Source organism: Oncorhynchus clarkii, chromosome 23 (genome assembly GCF_045791955.1).
Source record: "Oncorhynchus clarkii lewisi isolate Uvic-CL-2024 chromosome 23, UVic_Ocla_1.0, whole genome shotgun sequence".
Taxonomy (NCBI): Eukaryota; Metazoa; Chordata; class Actinopteri; order Salmoniformes; family Salmonidae; genus Oncorhynchus; species Oncorhynchus clarkii.
Window position 1 is genome coordinate 14,085,142 of NC_092169.1, and position 18,486 is coordinate 14,103,627.

At 39.2% G+C, this 18,486-nt stretch overlaps 1 protein-coding gene across 1 annotated transcript; it reads left to right on the top strand.

Moving 5' to 3' along the window:
• The first annotated feature begins 4,155 nt into the window (after positions 1-4,155).
• Positions 4,156-18,128, top strand: LOC139381719 (max-interacting protein 1-like). The gene is made up of 6 exons (XM_071125446.1): positions 4,156-4,485; positions 6,102-6,204; positions 6,975-7,004; positions 10,841-10,955; positions 12,777-12,948; positions 16,302-18,128. The coding sequence occupies exons 1-6, from the start codon at positions 4,263-4,265 to the stop codon at positions 16,463-16,465; spliced, it is 807 nt and encodes a 268-aa protein (XP_070981547.1). The 5' UTR covers positions 4,156-4,262; the 3' UTR covers positions 16,466-18,128.
• Positions 18,129-18,486: the final 358 nt, after the last annotated feature.

Below are 18,486 nucleotides of genomic sequence, written 5' to 3' on the forward strand. Positions count from 1 at the left end.
TTGGAGCAATGCATCTTGGGAAATTGTGTTCTACGCTGCCCTTTTTGTGTCCACATATTAGTAAACAAACCAATATTGTTAATCCACCAGGTTGTCACTGAAATACTTATATTAAAATAGTAGCCTGACGTTTTTTATATTTTCTATTCATGCCAATGCTGTTTTCTATGCTCGTTTTCGCTTAATACGTTGGGATACTTGTGAGCTTGTAGTCAGAAAGGCCGTTTTTTTCGTGTACTCAACAGTAGACCTACATGATTTTCTTCATACCGTATTTCATAATTTATGGAGCCTACATTACACAATTTTATTCAATGCATTTAATACAAGGCAAATTGAATTGTAATGAATAGAGCTGCCTATTCTACTTGGCAGAAAATCATACAGGTTCTACATCATACATTAAGAGCTAAACATTCTGTAACGTTGCATCCTCCTATCAACAGGCTCCAGGTAGAATAATCCTGGCAGGCCTTCTCCTTAAAAACACCCACACATACAAAACCCCAGGGAATAAGGCTTTCTTTTAAAACTTGTATTTACACAGTAGTCTACTAGAAAACGGTGGTGTCACCTAGAAAGAATGCATCTTCCTGATTGATAATTGTCTATCAATGTGAAGCCCCTCTATATGTAAATATAAAATGTAATATTCAGTAGGTCTATTGCCATTGTCTGTGAATAGAGGTTGCTATGGTAATCGAATGAGAGGGGCTGTGGAGACAAAGAGGGGATTTGCCGTCCAACAGGTGTTCGTGTCAGGGATGTGAGACGATCATACCACCACCCCATCTCATCTCAGGAGGTGACATTAGACGACTGACTATAATTGGGACTGGGCTGAGCCTGTATTAAGCAGTAGCCTACATGATTCATGTTTTATTCTCAGGTGACAAACTTCCTAAGTTTTTCTGATCAACAACCCTCGCTGTGTCTGTGGAGTACAAAGCTTAGTGTTCAGCAGCTCTCCCATCTCCTGCCTGTGTTAATGAGTGTTAATGAGAGGAGGAGTCGGTGGGGGCTTGCTTTAAGGAACAGGTGACACACTCTGGTCTGGTGGAGTGACCGCATGATGTGACCTCAGGGTAAAGAACAACTATTGTGTTCAGACAATAGGCACAAATGCATAATACCTAACTGCAGACAGATATAGATAGCAGATGACCACCATGGTATGTAATACCATAGTCATATAGAGTAGACAATATGTTACAATAAGGTTATATAGGAAATATCTTACTCTTCAAAGTAAAATACATTATATTAGAACACTCTTACACAACATTTTACTTCATGTACCAGTCTTCGGAACAGCCAGACAGTATGTTTGAATCATATAATATCTTATTTTTGGTCACTATCTGATGATACAATGTCTGGGGGCAGAAATCGGACTTGCACGTGCCTATTATCCACAGTTTTCTTCCTCTTTAAGAATACAAATCTTGCTGTTCAGAACATTGCATTCAATACACTCCCTACTGAGGGTAACCATAGGCACTGCTGCCACATGGTTTGACTGGCACACACACACAACGTGTGACTTTGCCTCTTCTGTGACAGCTGAGCCGACTGGTATAATCCTCAGGCTTTTCAGATTACTCCAGTTGGGGTCACATTCGACACTATCCTACAATGGGTCAGCTTTCTATGCTGTCTGTGTCAAAGCAGAGAGCTGACAGTCTGTCCACGAGCCCAGTATGTAATATGGACAGATACCTAAACCCAGTCCTCATATGCTTTCAACATGAGCATCTGTCTCGCTTTCTTTCTCTAATTGTGTGTGTGTGTGTGTGTGTGTGCATCAGTCCTAGCCAAGCAGCTGAAATAGACTCCATGGGAGGGTGTTCTCTCTCCCAGGCGTCCGTTACAGCCATGGCCACATCTGCAGTAAGGCAGCCATCTGCACCCATTGTCTCAGAGGCACAACACAGGCTCATACGCATGAGTGCCCCCCTAAAGGCAGCCCCTCTGTCCTCCTCCCTCCTTCTCTGCCAAGGAGAAAATGACTTCTTAATCAATCAAAGGCACAATGGTAATAGACCGTCCAACTAGAAATTCATTCAATTTCAAGGTAAGCTTTATTGCATAGCTCTGGGGCTTTCACATCAGATGATGAAATATGGTAACTTCATGGTATCCTTTATATCACGTGTCAAACTCATTCCATGGTGGGCCGAGTGTCTGTGGGTTTTCGCTCTACCCTTGTACTTGATTGATGAATTAAGGTCAATAATTAGGATGGAACTCCCTTCACCTGGTTGTCTAGGTCTTAATTGAAAGGAAAAACCTACAGACACTCGGCCCTCCGTGGAATGAGTTTGACACCCTTGCTTTATATGGAGCAATACATTTATTGTATAGTTCATTTGAAGTGGTCCCACAATGGATTAATTTATTTAGATTTGACCTTTTCAGAAGTCAAGTCTATTGAAGTAGGTTATTGTAAGTCAAACATACAAATACAAAATGTTAACATTGAAAATAATGCTTGTCTCCAGAAAATGGTATGTTTATGTATTCAAAGTAGCAACAGGGGGTGCTAAAGTGACTAAAGCTTGTGGAAGGAATGTGGGATATTATATATTATACAACGGGTGGTTGTAATCCTGCATGCTGATTGGTTAAAACCGCATTCTAGCCGGTGTCTATTCCACAAGTTACCACCTGCTAAATCTATGACATTAAAATGCCTATTTACTCTGTTCCATCTGAATGCGCAATCCACTGTCTCATTAGCCCAGCCAGGCTATTTATAAACATGATTTCCACTATATCCACCATTATCACACATTTCTTTAAGACTAACATTTAGTTTTCAACAGCGGAGATTTGTATAAACCTTGCAGTGTCTGTCTCTCCGACATTTGCAACATTTGTTCAATATTCAAATTTGATCTCCAGCTGTCCCATAGTAATGAACATGTAGTGAGTCAGGACGAGGCAGACAGGCAGCGTTTCTCAGGCAGTGGAAATCATGAATCAGCTGGCCTAATTTTTATGGATATATACAAAAGAAATGTCCATTGAAAAAAGGTAAAACCAAACAAAGTGAAACTAGTTTGCCGTCTTTCCAGCTTCAGTTTGAAGTGATTATGTTAGCTGTGTTGTTGGCTAACATCCTCCGAACAACAGTGTCCTGACAAGTGAGCCCATTTTCTATGCCAGGCAAAATCGTGCCTCATTAGCTCATTGTTATGGATGTATACAAATAAATGTCACTAGAAAACAGCTTAAACAAATGCAAATGCGGCTACTTTGCTGTTATTCTGGCTGCAAGTTAGCCGTATCCGTGAATGTAAGTTAGCCATAGTTGGCTAGCTAGCAAGCAAGGGATAAGCACGTTGCCAGCCAGTATGGCAATGGAACATTTAGAACGAACGACTGAGTCACGTCCATAGATACAGAACAAAAAGACTGAGCGACTGTACTTCGTCTCGGGCCTAACAACGCACCCGTGCCACTATATCCTCCAAACACAGGCTTTTTGGGTATTATCACTTAAATACCAAGTTCTTCCACAGTGTATGCTCATAAATGCATTCCATTAAACTGTGTCTATTAGGAAATGATTTAAACTCTAACCTATGACTTTGGAGGTGCATTCCCAATCATATCAAGGCCCTGCAGAGCATCCTACTTCAATACATTAAAGCGATTGAGGCCGGATGACAATGCACTTTATGTGAGGACTTGATGTGATAGGTAGAGGAAGACATTTTCAATAGGTTAAATTCCTCTGTCCTTGTTAAGCAGGTCACACTATGGATTTTCTTTAAACTGATGTGATCACCTGCACGCCAGCCTCATGTGTTTTTACCCCATCACTAGTAAATGCTTTGATGCAGATGCTAGTCATAAAGGGAGTAACAATATACTGTACAAGTAGAGAATGATTTAAACTAGTCTAAAACAAATTACATTCATGCATTACACATTATGTGAGCCAAACGTTCAGTCCATTTTGGGGAGTTATAATCAGGATTAGCTATATTGTGAATACTGATGTGGTAATGTGTAAAACTATACATACATGTTGCTTTCCTGCAATATGTTGAAGACGAGGCTTGCATACAGTTGACTATGGTGAATGCAATGTGCATGCTTTGGTGGGAGGGATTAACCGCCAACTAGGGCAAGTGGCTCAAGGACTGCACAATTCCATCTACTCCAGTTCAATGCAGTATCTCCCTCATTCTGCACATTGCACAGTTTGGATAAGGAGACCAAATTTAGACTGCTGCCAGTTCTCATAAAAGAAAATGGTTAAATACATGAGACAGCAGATCGAGTTGAAATCAGACGAGATCCTTTTGGAGTCGGGTGCGTCTATGGACCAACAGGATTTTAGCGATATGTCTGGATATTCCGACATTCTATATTCCGAATGTTCCGCAATGGACCAAATCGACACTTTTATGAAAAACGTTCAGGTGTTGCTGGATGCAGCAAATTACATTGAGAACAATGAAAAGAACAACGGAAGTAAGTAATGTAGGCTATTCTGGTTATTTCAGAGGCAGGCTCGCCAAGGCAGACAACAATGGACCGAAATGGTTAGGGCGACAAAAGACGCGTAAACATGAGAGGCAACTGTCTGACTCCCCTGCTTCCATTTGTCTGATTGTGAATGGGCCTAATATTTCAACCTATTCTGCCAATGCACATTTGTTGAGATAATGCCAGTAAGTTTTTCAAATGAATCACTTGGACTGAACATATTTTGATTGGTTTGTGAATGAGATATAGCCTAGAAAAAAACAACAATCCATGGTCAAAAGCAAACCCGTGACATAGAATTATGCTCTCACCCGCTATGGCATTTTCTACGAATGGTAGCATAATTTAAATGGATATTCAAGTGCGCATTTTCCAATTGGATGAGACTTGACTATGGCCCCATTAATTCATTTTCTTAGAGACATGAATATGCCTAAACTAAACATATCCTAATGATATTCGCGAAGGTTGCCCTGTGTGCGTTGGACTGTCTTCCTTTGAGCTATGTCTTCCTAAATTGTAGGCTACGTATTAAAATATTTAGGCTACATAATAGGCTTGTCGATTTATCAAGCTCCCACTCACCTTATTTTAAAACCTAGCCTAGCCTACTCAACACTGAGCATAGGTTTTCATTACATTTATGGCAGTGGATGTGGACGCCTGCAGGCCGAAGAAAAGCTAATAATTCGTAGGCCTATGCCTATTTATCTCAGACCAAATCCAACTGTCAAATGAGGCAAATAAACCTTTAAAAAATGTGTTGAAAAGTCGGCATGTTGTGCAGAGGCTGAATAGAGAAGCCCTATAATGCCAGCCCTATACTTTCTTTATTTCAATCAATTGCGCTTCCTCGTATCTTCACTGTTGCTCACATGGTTTCCACATGGAACAAAATTGTCCGTTTTGATTGGACTAAACCCATGTTCCCGTCTCGAGTCCTTGCAGATACCCAATCAAACCCAGGTTAAACTTTGACGTCAAATGTATTATGTGGGATTTGTAGGATTTGTACACAATTTAGGATTAGATCAAATAAATACAATATCACATTAAAACAATTCTGTTGTCATCAATCTCATATTGGATATTTTATTAAACCTAGAAATAGGTAAAAATGTTTATAGCCTATTATACATGTTATAGTTTTCTATATGCATTTTATTGTCTAGTGTAGCCTAATATAGCCTACTAAGTGAGATTTCAAAATTGGTAATGAATGAGTAGGCCTATGTCTTGAAGAAAGTTTGTTAGTGTTTTTCAATAAACCAATAAACCATGCTGTTGAGAAAGTAAGAAGCTATAGGCATTTCCCCAAGTTTTACTAAACTTATATACAACTTATATACAACTTTTTTCTTTATATATATATATGTTTTACAATAATCAACAACATTGTAAGATTATTGGAAGCTGCAGCATATAGACAGGAGGGAGGGGTAGGCTATGTGAGATGTTGTTTATTCATTCCCTGTTGTTTTGGGACTAGCTTAATGTCACAAATGTTACAGACCAAAACAAAAAAAAAGTATTTGTCTGACAGAAATGACAGAATTATAATGTAAGGCCTAATGTGTTCAAAATAAACATTTCATCAACAGAATGTGAACATGGATATGCCTCAACATGCCCTGCAACTCAGAACAAGCATCATCAGAGACAACGGAAATTAAAGAATAAGAAAATTGACAATATTCACAACAGGTAAATTAATCTTGTCAATATTCTTTATAACTGTGATATTACACATACCCATGTTATTACAGTTGCATGCTCACTCCTTGATTGTTTGTGTATGTGTATTGTATTGACGAGACAGTTTACTGCACTGTTGGAGCTAGTAACATAAGCATTTCACTGCATCTGCTATAACACCTGCAAATATTTGGACATGACCAATACATTTTGATTTGATAACATTTAGTTTTTACCCCTTCTTCATTATTGGACTTGGAAGAAACAAAGTGCACCAAGACAGAAACTATCAAACTAGTATTTTACAAAGCGTATTGGTAACATATCTTGTCCATGGATTTCTGTCTATAACATAGAAATAGATAGAAGACTCTAGTGCCCAAAAGCCAGTTTTAGCATGGGCAGCGCCACTTTCACCATTTTGAAGTAGTAAACTGGATGGGATGTCCTATGGGTTAAGAAAGGATCATCTGGGTCATCAGGAGGGATCAGCCAATTAATTATACTTGTGAGCAAACATTCCATAACTGCAGCTGGCAGTAAACCGCAAACCTTGGCCTTATACCTGTTCAAACAACACACTCTAGGTGGTAGTATGCACCGTTTCAGTTTGTTTGTTAACTCATAGGAGTAGTAGAAGAAAATGGACAACTTCAAAATGGAAATGGCCTCAATGGCACTGCCCATGCTCTCACAGATGCCATAATAAGATAGATACAATGATGCAATGTCTATCTAAGTCTATGGTCTATAACCTGTCCATTTTGTTTTACACCCAGATCAGCACACAATGAGCTGGAAAAAAATAGGTGAGTCAGAAGGGGTTGTGACTGTCATTCTGTGTTAGAGGCCATTGCAAGTATTTCCATTGACAGTAGTTATTGTTGATCAATTGAAGATCTCTGCAAGTACTGAATGTGCACTCATCTACCATTTTCTTCTCTACTCTGATTCCCCACGCGACTGTGATTTGGTCCATAACTGTGTAACATGGGGTAAAACACTTGAGTTACACAATAATTAATTAGTCAAAGAGATATAGGCCTAATAAATCTGATGGTGCATAACCTGTCTTGGTGCATATCAAAAATCATATCCACATAATCATTCAACTGTGCAGACTGATACATGGTTTGATAGTGCACAAGTAACACAGGCGCACACACTTAATATGTTGTGAAATCTGTTGTGAATGTATTGTAATGTTTAAAAAAAAATAATGTATAACTGCCTAATTTTGCTGGACCCTAGGAAGAGTGCAGCAGCGAATGGGGATCCATAATTAATACATGTACAGGGATGTTGTTATGCTACAAATTTCGTAACATTTTATGTGGTGTGGCAAATAGTTATATCCGGTGACTTTATCTCCAACTGTCTTTTCAAAATGGAACTTCACTTGATAATCCAAAATACTGTGAAGGCTGGATTTATTGGATTTATTTAGCATATCCTGATGTTATTCTAAATATATTGACCCAGAATTTGAAAATGTAATACTGGCTAATAAAGCGGCAAATTTTACAGCTGGACTTACAGTGGGGCAAAAAAGTATTTAGTCAGCCACCAATTGTGCAAGTTCTCCTAATTAAAAAGATGAGAGAGGCCTGTAATTTTCATCATAGGTACACTTCAACTATGACAGACAAAATGAGAAAAGAAATCCAGAAAATCACATTGTAGGATTTTAATGAATTTATTTGCAAATTATGGTGGAAAATAAGTATTTGGTCAATAACAAAAGTTTATCTCAATACTTTGTTATATACCTTTGTTGGCAATGACAGAGAAACATTTTCTGGAAGTCTTCACAAGGTTTTCACACTGTTGCTGGTATTTTGGCCCATTCCTCCATGCAGATCTCCTCTAGAGCAGTGATGTTTTGGGGCTGTTGCTGGGCAACACGGACTTTCAACTCCCTCCAAAGATTTTCTATGGGGTTGAGATCTGGAGACTGGCTAGGCCACTCCAGGACCTTGAAATACTTCTTACGAAGCCACTCCTTCGTTGCCCGGGCGGTGTGTTTGGGATCATTGTCATGCTGAAAGACCCAGCCACGTTTCATCTTCAATGCCCTTGCTGGAGGTTTTCACTCAAAATCTCACGATACATGGCCCCATTCATTCTTTCCTTTACACGGATCAATGGTATTTTGGCCCATTCCTCCATGCAGATCTCCTCTAGAGCAGTGATGTTTTGGGGCTGTTGCTGGGCAACACGGACTTTCAACTCCCTCCAAAGATCCCTTTGGTCTCTTTGCAGGAAAACAGCCCCAAAGCATGATGTTTCCACCCCCATGCTTCACAGTAGGTATGGTGTTCTTTGGATGCATTCTTTGTCCTCCAAACACGACGAGTTGAGTTTTTACCAAAAAGTTATATTTTGGTTTCATCTGACCATATGACATTCTCCCAATCTTCTTCTGGATCATCCAAATGCTCTCTAGCAAACTTCAGACGGGCCTGGACATATACTGGCTTAAGCAGGGGGACACGTCTGGCACTGCAGGATTTGAGTCCCTGGCGGTGTAATGTGTTACTGATGGTAGGCTTTGTTACTTTGGTCCCAGCTCTCTGCAGGTCATTCACTAGGTCCCCCCATGTGATTCTGGGATTTTTGCTCACCGTTCTTGTGATCATTTTGACCCCACGGGGTGAGATCTTGCATGGAGCCCCAGATCAAGGGAGATTATCAGTGGTCTTGTATGTCTTCCATTTCCTAATAATTGCTCCCACAGTTGATTTCTTCAAACCAAGCTGCTTACCTATTGCAGATTCACTCTTCCCAGCCTGGTGCAGGTCTACAATTTTGTTTCTGGTGTCCTTTGACAGCTCTTTGGTCCATAGTGGAGTTTGGAGTGTGACTGTTTGAGGTTGTGGACAGGTGTCTTTTATACTGATAACAAGTTCAAGAAGAAGTTACAGGTCTGTGAGAGCCAGAAATCTTGCTTGTTTGTAGGTGACCAAATACTTATTTCCCACCATAATTTGCAAATAAATTCATTAAAAATCCTACAATGTGATTTTCTGGATTTTTTTTTCTTCTCATTTTGTCTGTCATAATTGAAGTGTACCTATGATAAAAATTACAGTCCTCTCTCATCTTTTTAAGTGGGAGAACATGCACAATTGGTGGCTGACTAAATACTTTTTTGCCCCGTTGAATTTATCAACACCTTCACAATTTCAAGTTTGTTTGTACATTAGCATGCTAGCATCCTGGTGGTAGAACAGAGATGTCTGTTTTGCATGGCAAATCAGGGAGTCCAGTCCAGTACAGGTTGTTCTTGGAAGACAACCATACAATGTTTTCACAGTTGGAACTGGAACTGCTTGTTTCAGACAGTGTGCTTCACTCCCCGTAAGCTAAGCTTTTCTGTGCAGTGATGAGAGCTAATATGCAGAGAGCTGCCAGTGTGGGAATCATCATTGAACACAGAAGAGGGAAGGCCCAGGCCTCTGGATGATAATAGCTCAATCTCAAATTGCACTACACAGGGGGTTTCTAGACACTAGAATGTTCAGTTCTTATGGAGCAAAGGCCATGACCTTAAAACAAGATTGTCTGTATGCCTGTCATACTGGCTGACCTCAGCAGCAAAGGGCCCGGACTATTAAATCTTTCTATCCAACAAAATGGAAAATAATATAAAGGGTCTGCTTTTGTAGCTCAATCTATTACTATACTGAACAAAAATATAAATGCAACATGTAAAGTGTTGGTACCATGTTTCATGAGCTGAAATAAATTATCCCAGAAATGTTCCATATGCACAAAAAACACATTTCTCTCAAATGTTGTTCACAGATTTATTGACATCCCTGTTAGTGAGCATTTTCCCTTTGGCAAGATAATCCATCCACCTGATAGGTGTGGCATATTAAGAAGTTGGGGACAATAAAAGGCCACCCTAAAATGTGTAGTTTTGTCACACAACACAATGCTACAGACGTCTCTAGTTTTCAGGTAGCATGCAATTGGCATGCTGACTGCAGGAATGTCTACCAGAGCTGTTGCCAGATAATTTAATGTTAATTTCTCTACCATAAGCCGCCTCTAACGTAATTTTAGAGAATTTGGCATTACGTCCAACCGGCTTCAGAACCATAGACCATGTGTATGGTGTCTGTCGTGTGGGCGAGGGTTTTGCTGATGTCAACGTTGTGAACAGAGTGCCCCATGCTGGCTGTGGGGTTATGGTATGGGCAAGCATAAACTAGAGACAATAAACACAATTGCATTTTACCAATGGCAATTTGAATGCACAAAAATACCATGATGAAATCCTGAGGCCCATTGTGAGGCCCATTTTTTTAAAGGTATCTGTGACCTACAGATGCAAACTGTATGTGTTTTCCCAGTCATGTGAAATCCATAGAATAGGGCTTAGTGAATGTATTTAAATTAAATGATTTCCTCATATGAACTGTAACTCAGTAAAATCATTAAAATTGTTGCATGTTGTGTTTGTATTTTTGTTCAGTATAATAACCAGATCAATAACTAATTACGTCCAAAGATATTCATCAATCGATGTGAAGGGGGATCATGACATTCAAATCCAAGAATTTCGTCTGGATGTAGAGAGACCATTCCTATTATTGGTTTCACTAAAGAGTAGTCTGTTGCTTCTTCGCCCTCTTAGACGAGCACATCTCCGCCTGTGTTTGGAGAGGTTGAAGACACTGATCCCCCTGGGACCAGACTGCAGTCGGCACACTACCCTGGGGTTGCTCAACAAGGCCAAGGGGCACATTAAGGTACTGTAGTCAACAATGCCACCATGGTGGTGTCATGGGGACCATGGTGTTATGGGATCTGGTGAATAGTGAATGGTTCAATGGAAGCCCCTTGCCTATGGATAGAGAAGCTGTGTGCTCCCATGACCTGCCACAGCACTGCGGCACACAAACACAATGTGGTCTACTTCCTCAGCCTACAAATCACTTGCTATTCCTGGCTGCACACTTGTGGGCCTGGAAACGCAAGCAAATGCAAGAGAAATGGGGATATACCTTTAATGGGTATAACTGATTTATCAAACATAATTGATTAGAAAACTTGAATTTTCCCATTTTATCCAGGTGTAGATATAGTCTGGAACCTATTTGTCACCCCCTTGTGAACTCTGAAAAAGTATTTCCAATTGATCTGAGAAATGTTTTGCACATTGCTGTGTTTCAGAAAGAAAATAAAAAGTGAAAGAAAGTGTGGCTTGTATGCTTAGCCTGAACCAACCCAGCCGTTGCCCTTGTTTTCCTACAAGCAGCAAATTCAGCTCTACATTTGGCCATTGTACAAAAATGTCAGGAATTACTTTGCCACTACAGCTGTTTGGATCTGTTGCTATTTTTAGCCTGGTCTGATGTGGATAAATTCACATATGATTATTCAGGCTCAGAAGAACACACTCAGTTTGTCCCTCAATCTTGAATGGGCAGAATTTGTGTTGTCACAAGAGTAGAGTAAAACAAAAACAAAAACATTATTCCATTTGAAATATGTTTGCAAATGGCAGCTGTTGACGATTCTATCATTTGTACAGTAAAACTGAATATGTGTCATACTATGCGCAGATGTCTAACAAAATGTGATAAATAGCTGCTCCTTATCCTACACCATTTATTTATATGCAATTATTATTCATAAAATACCAGTGGTGTAAAGTACTTAAGTAAAAATACTTTGAAGTACTACTTAAGTCATTTAGGGGGTCCCTACTGCCTCTGATCTGGTGGACTCACTAAACACAAATGCTTAATTTGTAAATTATGTCTGAGTGTTCAGTTGTGCCCCTGGCTATCCATAAATAAATACAAATATATATTGTGCCGTTTGGTTAGCTTAATATAAGGGCCCGGACTATTACATCTTTCTATCCAACAAAATGGAAAATAATATAAAGGGTCTGCTTTTGTAGCTCAATCTATTACTATACTGAACAAAAATATAAATGCAACATGTAAAGTGTTGGTACCATGTTTCATGAGCTGAAATAAATTATCCCAGAAATGTTCCATACGCACAAAAAACAAATTTCTCTCAAATGTTGTTCACAGATTTATTGACATCCCTGTTAGTGAGCATTTTCCCTTTGGCAAGATAATCCATCCACCTGATAGGTGTGGCATATTAAGAAGTTGGGGACAATAAAAGGCCACCCTAAAATGTGCAGTTTTGTCACACAACACAATGCTACAGACGTCTCTAGTTTTCAGGTAGCATGCAATTGGCATGCTGACTGCAGGAATGTCTACCAGAGCTGTACCACAAATTCATAAATAAATACAAATATATATTGTGCCGTCTGGTTAGCTTAATATAATTATTTTTTAATTATTTATACTTTTACTTTTAGCAATTCCATTTACTTTTGACATTTAAGTATATTTAAAACCAAATACTTTGAGACTTTTACTCAAGTAGTATTTTACTGGGTTACTTACACTTTTACTTGAGTAATATTCTATTAAGGTATCTTTACTTTTACTCAAGTATGACAATTGAATACTTTTCCCACCACCATAAAATACCAAAAAATTCTAAGGTTGATTAACTCTCTCTCCTCTGTTTGTGTGTAGAAACTAGAGGAGTTGGACCGGAGGAGTCAGCACCAGCTGGAGAGCCTGGAGCGTGAGCAGAGGCACCTGCAGAGGCAGCTGGCCCACCTGCAGACCCCTGGAGGCGGAGACAGGGACAGAGCCCGTATGGACAGCGTAGGTTCCCCTTTGGCCTTAGAACACTCGGACCGAGGTGAGCCAACCATTGCACAGAGTTTAGTTACTCCCAGCATATTTTGGCTGACAGTGTCAATATTACAGTGCCTTCAGAAAATATTCAGACCCCTTTACTTTTTCCACATTTTGTTGTGTTACAACCTGAATTTAAAATTGATTACATTGAGATTTATTTGGTCATAGGCCTACACACAATACCCCATAATGTCAAAGTGGAATTATGTTTTCGAGATTTTTTACAAATTCATAAAAATTCAAAGCTGAAATATTATGGCAAGCAATAATATCTTCATTAGTAAAAATGTACCCACATACAATTATCTGTAAGGTCCCTCAGTCAAGCAGTGAATTTCAAAGACAGATTCAACCACAAAGATCAGCAAGGTTTTCCAATGCCTCACAAAGAATGGCAACTATTGGTAGATAGGTCGACATAAAAAAAACAGTAATTGAATATTAATTTGAGCATGGTGAAGTTATTCATTAACTTTGGATGGTGTGTCAATACACCCAATCACTACAAAGATACAGGTGTCGTTCCTAACTCAGTTACCGGAGAGGAAGGAAACCGCTCAGGGATTTCAACATGAGGTCAACGGTGACTTTAAAACAGTTACAGAGTTTAATTGTTGTGATAGGAGAAAACTGATGATGGCTCAACAATATTGTCGTTACTCCACAATACTAACCTAACTGACAGAGGGAATAGAAGGAAGTCTGTACAGAATACAAATATTCCAAAACATGCATCCTGTTTGCAACGAGGCACTAAAGGAATAATGCAAAAAATGTTGCAAAGCAATTAACTTTTTGTCCTGAATACAAAGTGTTTTGTTTGGGGCAAATCCAATACAACACAATACTGAGTACCACTCTCCATATTTTCAAGCATAGTGGTGGCTGCATCATGTTATGGGTGTCCTTGTAATCATTAAGGACTAGGGAGTTTCAGGATAACATTTTTTTTTACAGAATAGAGCCCAATCCTAGAGGAAAACCTGGTTCAGACTGCTTTCCACCAGCACAGGGAGACAAATTAACTTTTCAGCAGGACAATTTATTTAATTTACATTTTTTTATTTTACCTTTATTAAACTAGGCAAGTCAGTTAATAACAAATTCTTATTTACAATGACGGCCTACCCCGGACAAACCTGGACGACGCCATGCCAATTGTGCGCCGCCCTATGGGACTCCCAATCACAGCCGGATGTGATACAGCCTGGATTTGAACCAGGGACTGTAGTGACACCCCTTGCACTGAAATGCAGTGCCTTAGACCACTGCGCCACTCACGAGCCCCGAGACAATAACCTAAACACAAGCTTACCAAGAAGACAGTGAATGTTCCTGTGTGGCCGAGTTACAGTTTTGACTTAAATCTCAATTAAAATCTATGGCAAGACCTGAAAATGAGTGTCTAGCAATGATCAACAACCAATTTGACAGAGCTTGAAGAATTTTGAAAAGAATAATGGGCAAATTATGCCCAATCCAGGTGTGGAAAGCTCATAGAGACATACCCAGAAAGTATGCTTCTACAAAGTATTGACTAAGGGGTGTGAATACTAATGGAAGTTAGACATTTCTGTATTTCAAAATCAATTGAATCCATTTTGAATTCAGGCTGTATCATGAAAAAAATGGGAGGGAAGTGCATATTTTTTTAAGGCATACTGTTCAAATAAAATACAATTGTATTTATCACATGCGCCGAATACAACAGGCCTTACTGTGAAAGGCTTACTTACAAGCCATAACCAGTTTTTAAAAAGTTAATAAGAAAAATTTGCTAAATATACAAAAGGAAAAATAGTAGCACAATAAAAAGAACAATAACAAGGATATATACAAGGGGTACCAACTCAATGTGCAGGGGTTCGGGGTAGTCAAGATAATGGAGGTAATATGTACATGTACAGTGCATTCGGAAAGTATTCAGACCCCTTGACTTTTTACACATTTTGTTAAATTACAGACTTATTCTAAAATGGATTCATTCAATAAAAAATGCTCATCAATCTACACACAATACCCCATAATAACAAAGCAAAAACAGGTGTTAATAATTTTTTTGCAAATGCATTATAGATAAAAAGCAGAAATACCTTATTTACATAAGTATTCAGACCCTTTGCTATGAGACTCGAAATTGAGCTCAGGTGCATCCTGTTTCCATTGATCATCCTTGAGGTGTTTCTACAACTTGATTGGAGTCCACCTGTGGTAAATTAAATTGATTGGACATGATTTGAAAAGACACACACCTGTCTATATAAGGTCGCACAGTTGACAGTGCATGTCAGAGCAAAAACCATGCCATGAGGCCGAAGGAATTGTCTGAAGAGCATCAAGACAGGATTGTGTTGAGACACAGATCTGGGGGAGGGTACCAAAAAATATTTGCAACATTGAAGGTACCCAAGAACAGTGTCCTCCATCATTCTTAAATGGAAGAAGTTTGGAACCACCAAGACTCTTCCTAGAGCTGGTCGCCCGGTCAAACTGAGCAATCCGGGGAGAAGGGCCTTTGTCAGGGAGGTGATCAAGTACCCGATGGTACCTCTGACAGAGCTCCAGAGTTCTTCTGTGGAGATGGGAGAACCTTCCAGAAGAACAAATATCTTTGCAGCACCCCACCAATCGGGCATTTATGGTAGAGTGGCGGAAGCCACTCCTCAGTAAAATGCACGACACACTTGGAGTTTGACAAAAAGCACCTAAAGGACTCTCAGACCATGATAAACAAGATTCTCTGGTCTGATGAAACCAAGATTGAAGTCTTTAGCCTGAACGCCAAGTGTCACGTCTGGAGGAAACCTGGCACCATCCCTACGGTGAAGCATGGTGGTGGCATCATCATGCTGTGGGGGTAGCAGCAGGGACTGGGATGCTAGTCAGGATCGAGGGAAAGACAAATGGAGCAAAATACAGAAATCCTTTGGTGAAGATCAAAACTAACAAAAATGTCACAATGTCTTCATAATATACCCAGAAACTGTTACCGAACTGTTTCGGCCTTTAGAAGATTTTATGTAGAGAAATATGTTTCATACATGTAGTTATTACATGCATCCACAAGAGGGCAGGCTAACCTACATAATCAATGTAACCCTTTTTGAATTGTCTGTAACACAAAATATGGAATAAGTCAAGGGGTATGAATAATTTCTGAAGGCACTGTATATTATACTAAGAAACAGTTTGGTTCAGTTCCATTTCAAACCAGTAAATATAATTTACATGTGTTACAGTCTATAATGTAGCATTTGGTGTCATCAAGCAGTAGTTGTCAATCAATACGATTATCTGATTACTAAGTGTGGGATGATCATAATAAAAAAATGTATCTCACCCCAATTTCTGTAGAAGAGATCGAGGTGGATGTGGAAAGCACTGAGTTCTCCCATGGAGAGTTGGACAGTATCAGCACCAGTGGCTGCAGTGACTTGGATGACCACAGCAGTCGGCAAAGCCTGGCCAGCGACGAGGGCTACTCCACCTGCAGTCTTAAACAGACCTTTTCCTCCTAAGAACCAGCCTGAAGCTCCTCATCCACAGCTGCATTCTAAACTGGCCTTCTCCTAAGAACCAGCCTAAAACTCCACCTGCAGTCTATAACTGGTACTGTACAAATAACCAGCCTGAAGTTCAACTCCTCTTGAAGTTTAAAACTGGACCACTCCTCTTATGAATCAGCCTAAAAATCAACCACCTGCAGTCTAAACTAGCCTTCTCATCCCAAGAACCAGTAGTTTAAAGCTAAACCCCACCTGCAGTTTTAAAGTGGACTAATCCTACTACTACAACTGTAAATCTTGCCCCTGATGTGGGCGACTGCACTTAGTCTAATGTTACCTGTATCCTCCTAAAACCAGCACAAAAACCACAAAACCAGCCAGAAGCTCACCAGTGCCACTTTTCCCCCCACTTTGGAAACCTCTAGCAGATGACCCTCTAGTAAAAAAAAACTATTCTCATCCATCACCAAGCAGGTCACTCGCGCTTCTATATCTGCACTCCAAACCAGTTCTCTAAGGTACCTACAGGTTGAATAAACAACAATTACACTTGAAATATTTGACACAAGTCACCAATGTTATTCCTAATTTATTAGAATATAATTGAGAAATGTAGTATTTATTTTTCCAATATTTATTGTGTTGTACTGTATGTCTTGGTCACACTTGAATTATTTAGATGTTTTGACAAATGTAAAGTTAAGTCTGTTGTGGTTTTGAACTGAGCATTGTTTGACAAGTTATCCCAGACAAAAGCTAGGTGCAATGGTACAGGACAGGCTAAACATATCACTCAGTGGCCTCTTTTGTGAGATGATTGACATCAATCCCCCTTGAGATTTCAAAAGTAATATTGTTTGTATACGGTAGGCAGCTATAATAAGCTATCCCGCACTTCCCAAGCACAATTCGGAAGCAATAACACTCATTGACAGTTATGTCAACTCTTAAGTTGGCTGTTAATTTTGTCCGTCCAACACCACTTGCTTGTTTTGTATGCAACTTCAATAGATGTATTAATTACAAATAGTAATCAATAGTAAGATAAAATGGCTGTAAAAGTTGGAACAAAAAGTAAATGGTGCATGTGTATTGAATGTAGCTTTCAATTGTATTGTCATGTGCTTTGGATTGACCAGTTTTGAGAGCTCATGTCTTTGTAGCATGAACAATATAGCACATGGCAGAATGTAATTTGAGTTTTGATTCGCATCCTTATTTAGTAACTTATTTTTTGTATTGTAGTTGAGAAGCATTCCAAAGTTAAAACCACAAAGCTGTATATTTTGAGTATTTGTCTACAAAAATCACACACTGCAAGACAATTCTACAAACCAAATTGGACATTTCATCTTATGACCATACCCATATTTTTGTGGTACAACTAAAACGATTATCACCACCAACTGTGTCTTAAAATGGCTAAATTGAATCTTGCACAGGTTTCTTAGTTCCAGGAATTTATTCAATGTCAGTTTTGGGTCATTTGTAAAATGCATTTTGAAAAAGACTCGGACTTAGAAAGTGTCTCTGAACACTCTCCTGTGCTAAAGCAGCCATCAAAGGTGACTTTTACAAAGAATATATTGCTGGTCCCCTGCTACTATTTTATGTGGTTCATGGTAATGGTCCCTTGAAAACTTGATCAATAAACCTCTACCACCATATGTACCTATACAGTGTTCAGTTGTTCTTTGTTATTGTGGTGTCCATAAGATACAGTGGGGCAAAAAAGTATTTAGTCAGCCACCAATTGTGCAAGTTCTCCCACTTAAAAAGATGAGAGACCTGTAATTTTCATCATAGGTACACTTCAACTATGACAGACAAAATGAGAAAAAAAATCCAGAAAATCACATTGTAAGATTTTTAATGGAATTTCTTTGCAAATTATGGTGGAAAATAAGTATTGGTCACCTACAAACAAGCAAGATTTCTGGCTCTCACAGACCTGTAACTTATTCTTTAAGAGGCTCCTCTTTCCTCTACTCGTTACCTGTATTAATGGCACTTGTTTGAACTTGTTATCAGTA

What these genes read in the sequence shown, in the direction of transcription:
- LOC139381719 (XM_071125446.1), top strand. Translation starts at nt 4,263, where the DNA reads ATGGTTAAATACATGAGACAGCAGATCGAGTTGAAATCAGACGAGATC. An exon ending in ATTGACAATATTCACAACAG is followed by an intron (nt 6,205 to 6,974) that starts GTAAATTAATCT and finishes TTTTACACCCAG; the next exon opens with ATCAGCACACAATGAGCTGG. An exon ending in AATGAGCTGGAAAAAAATAG is followed by an intron (nt 7,005 to 10,840) that starts GTGAGTCAGAAG and finishes TCGCCCTCTTAG; the next exon opens with ACGAGCACATCTCCGCCTGT.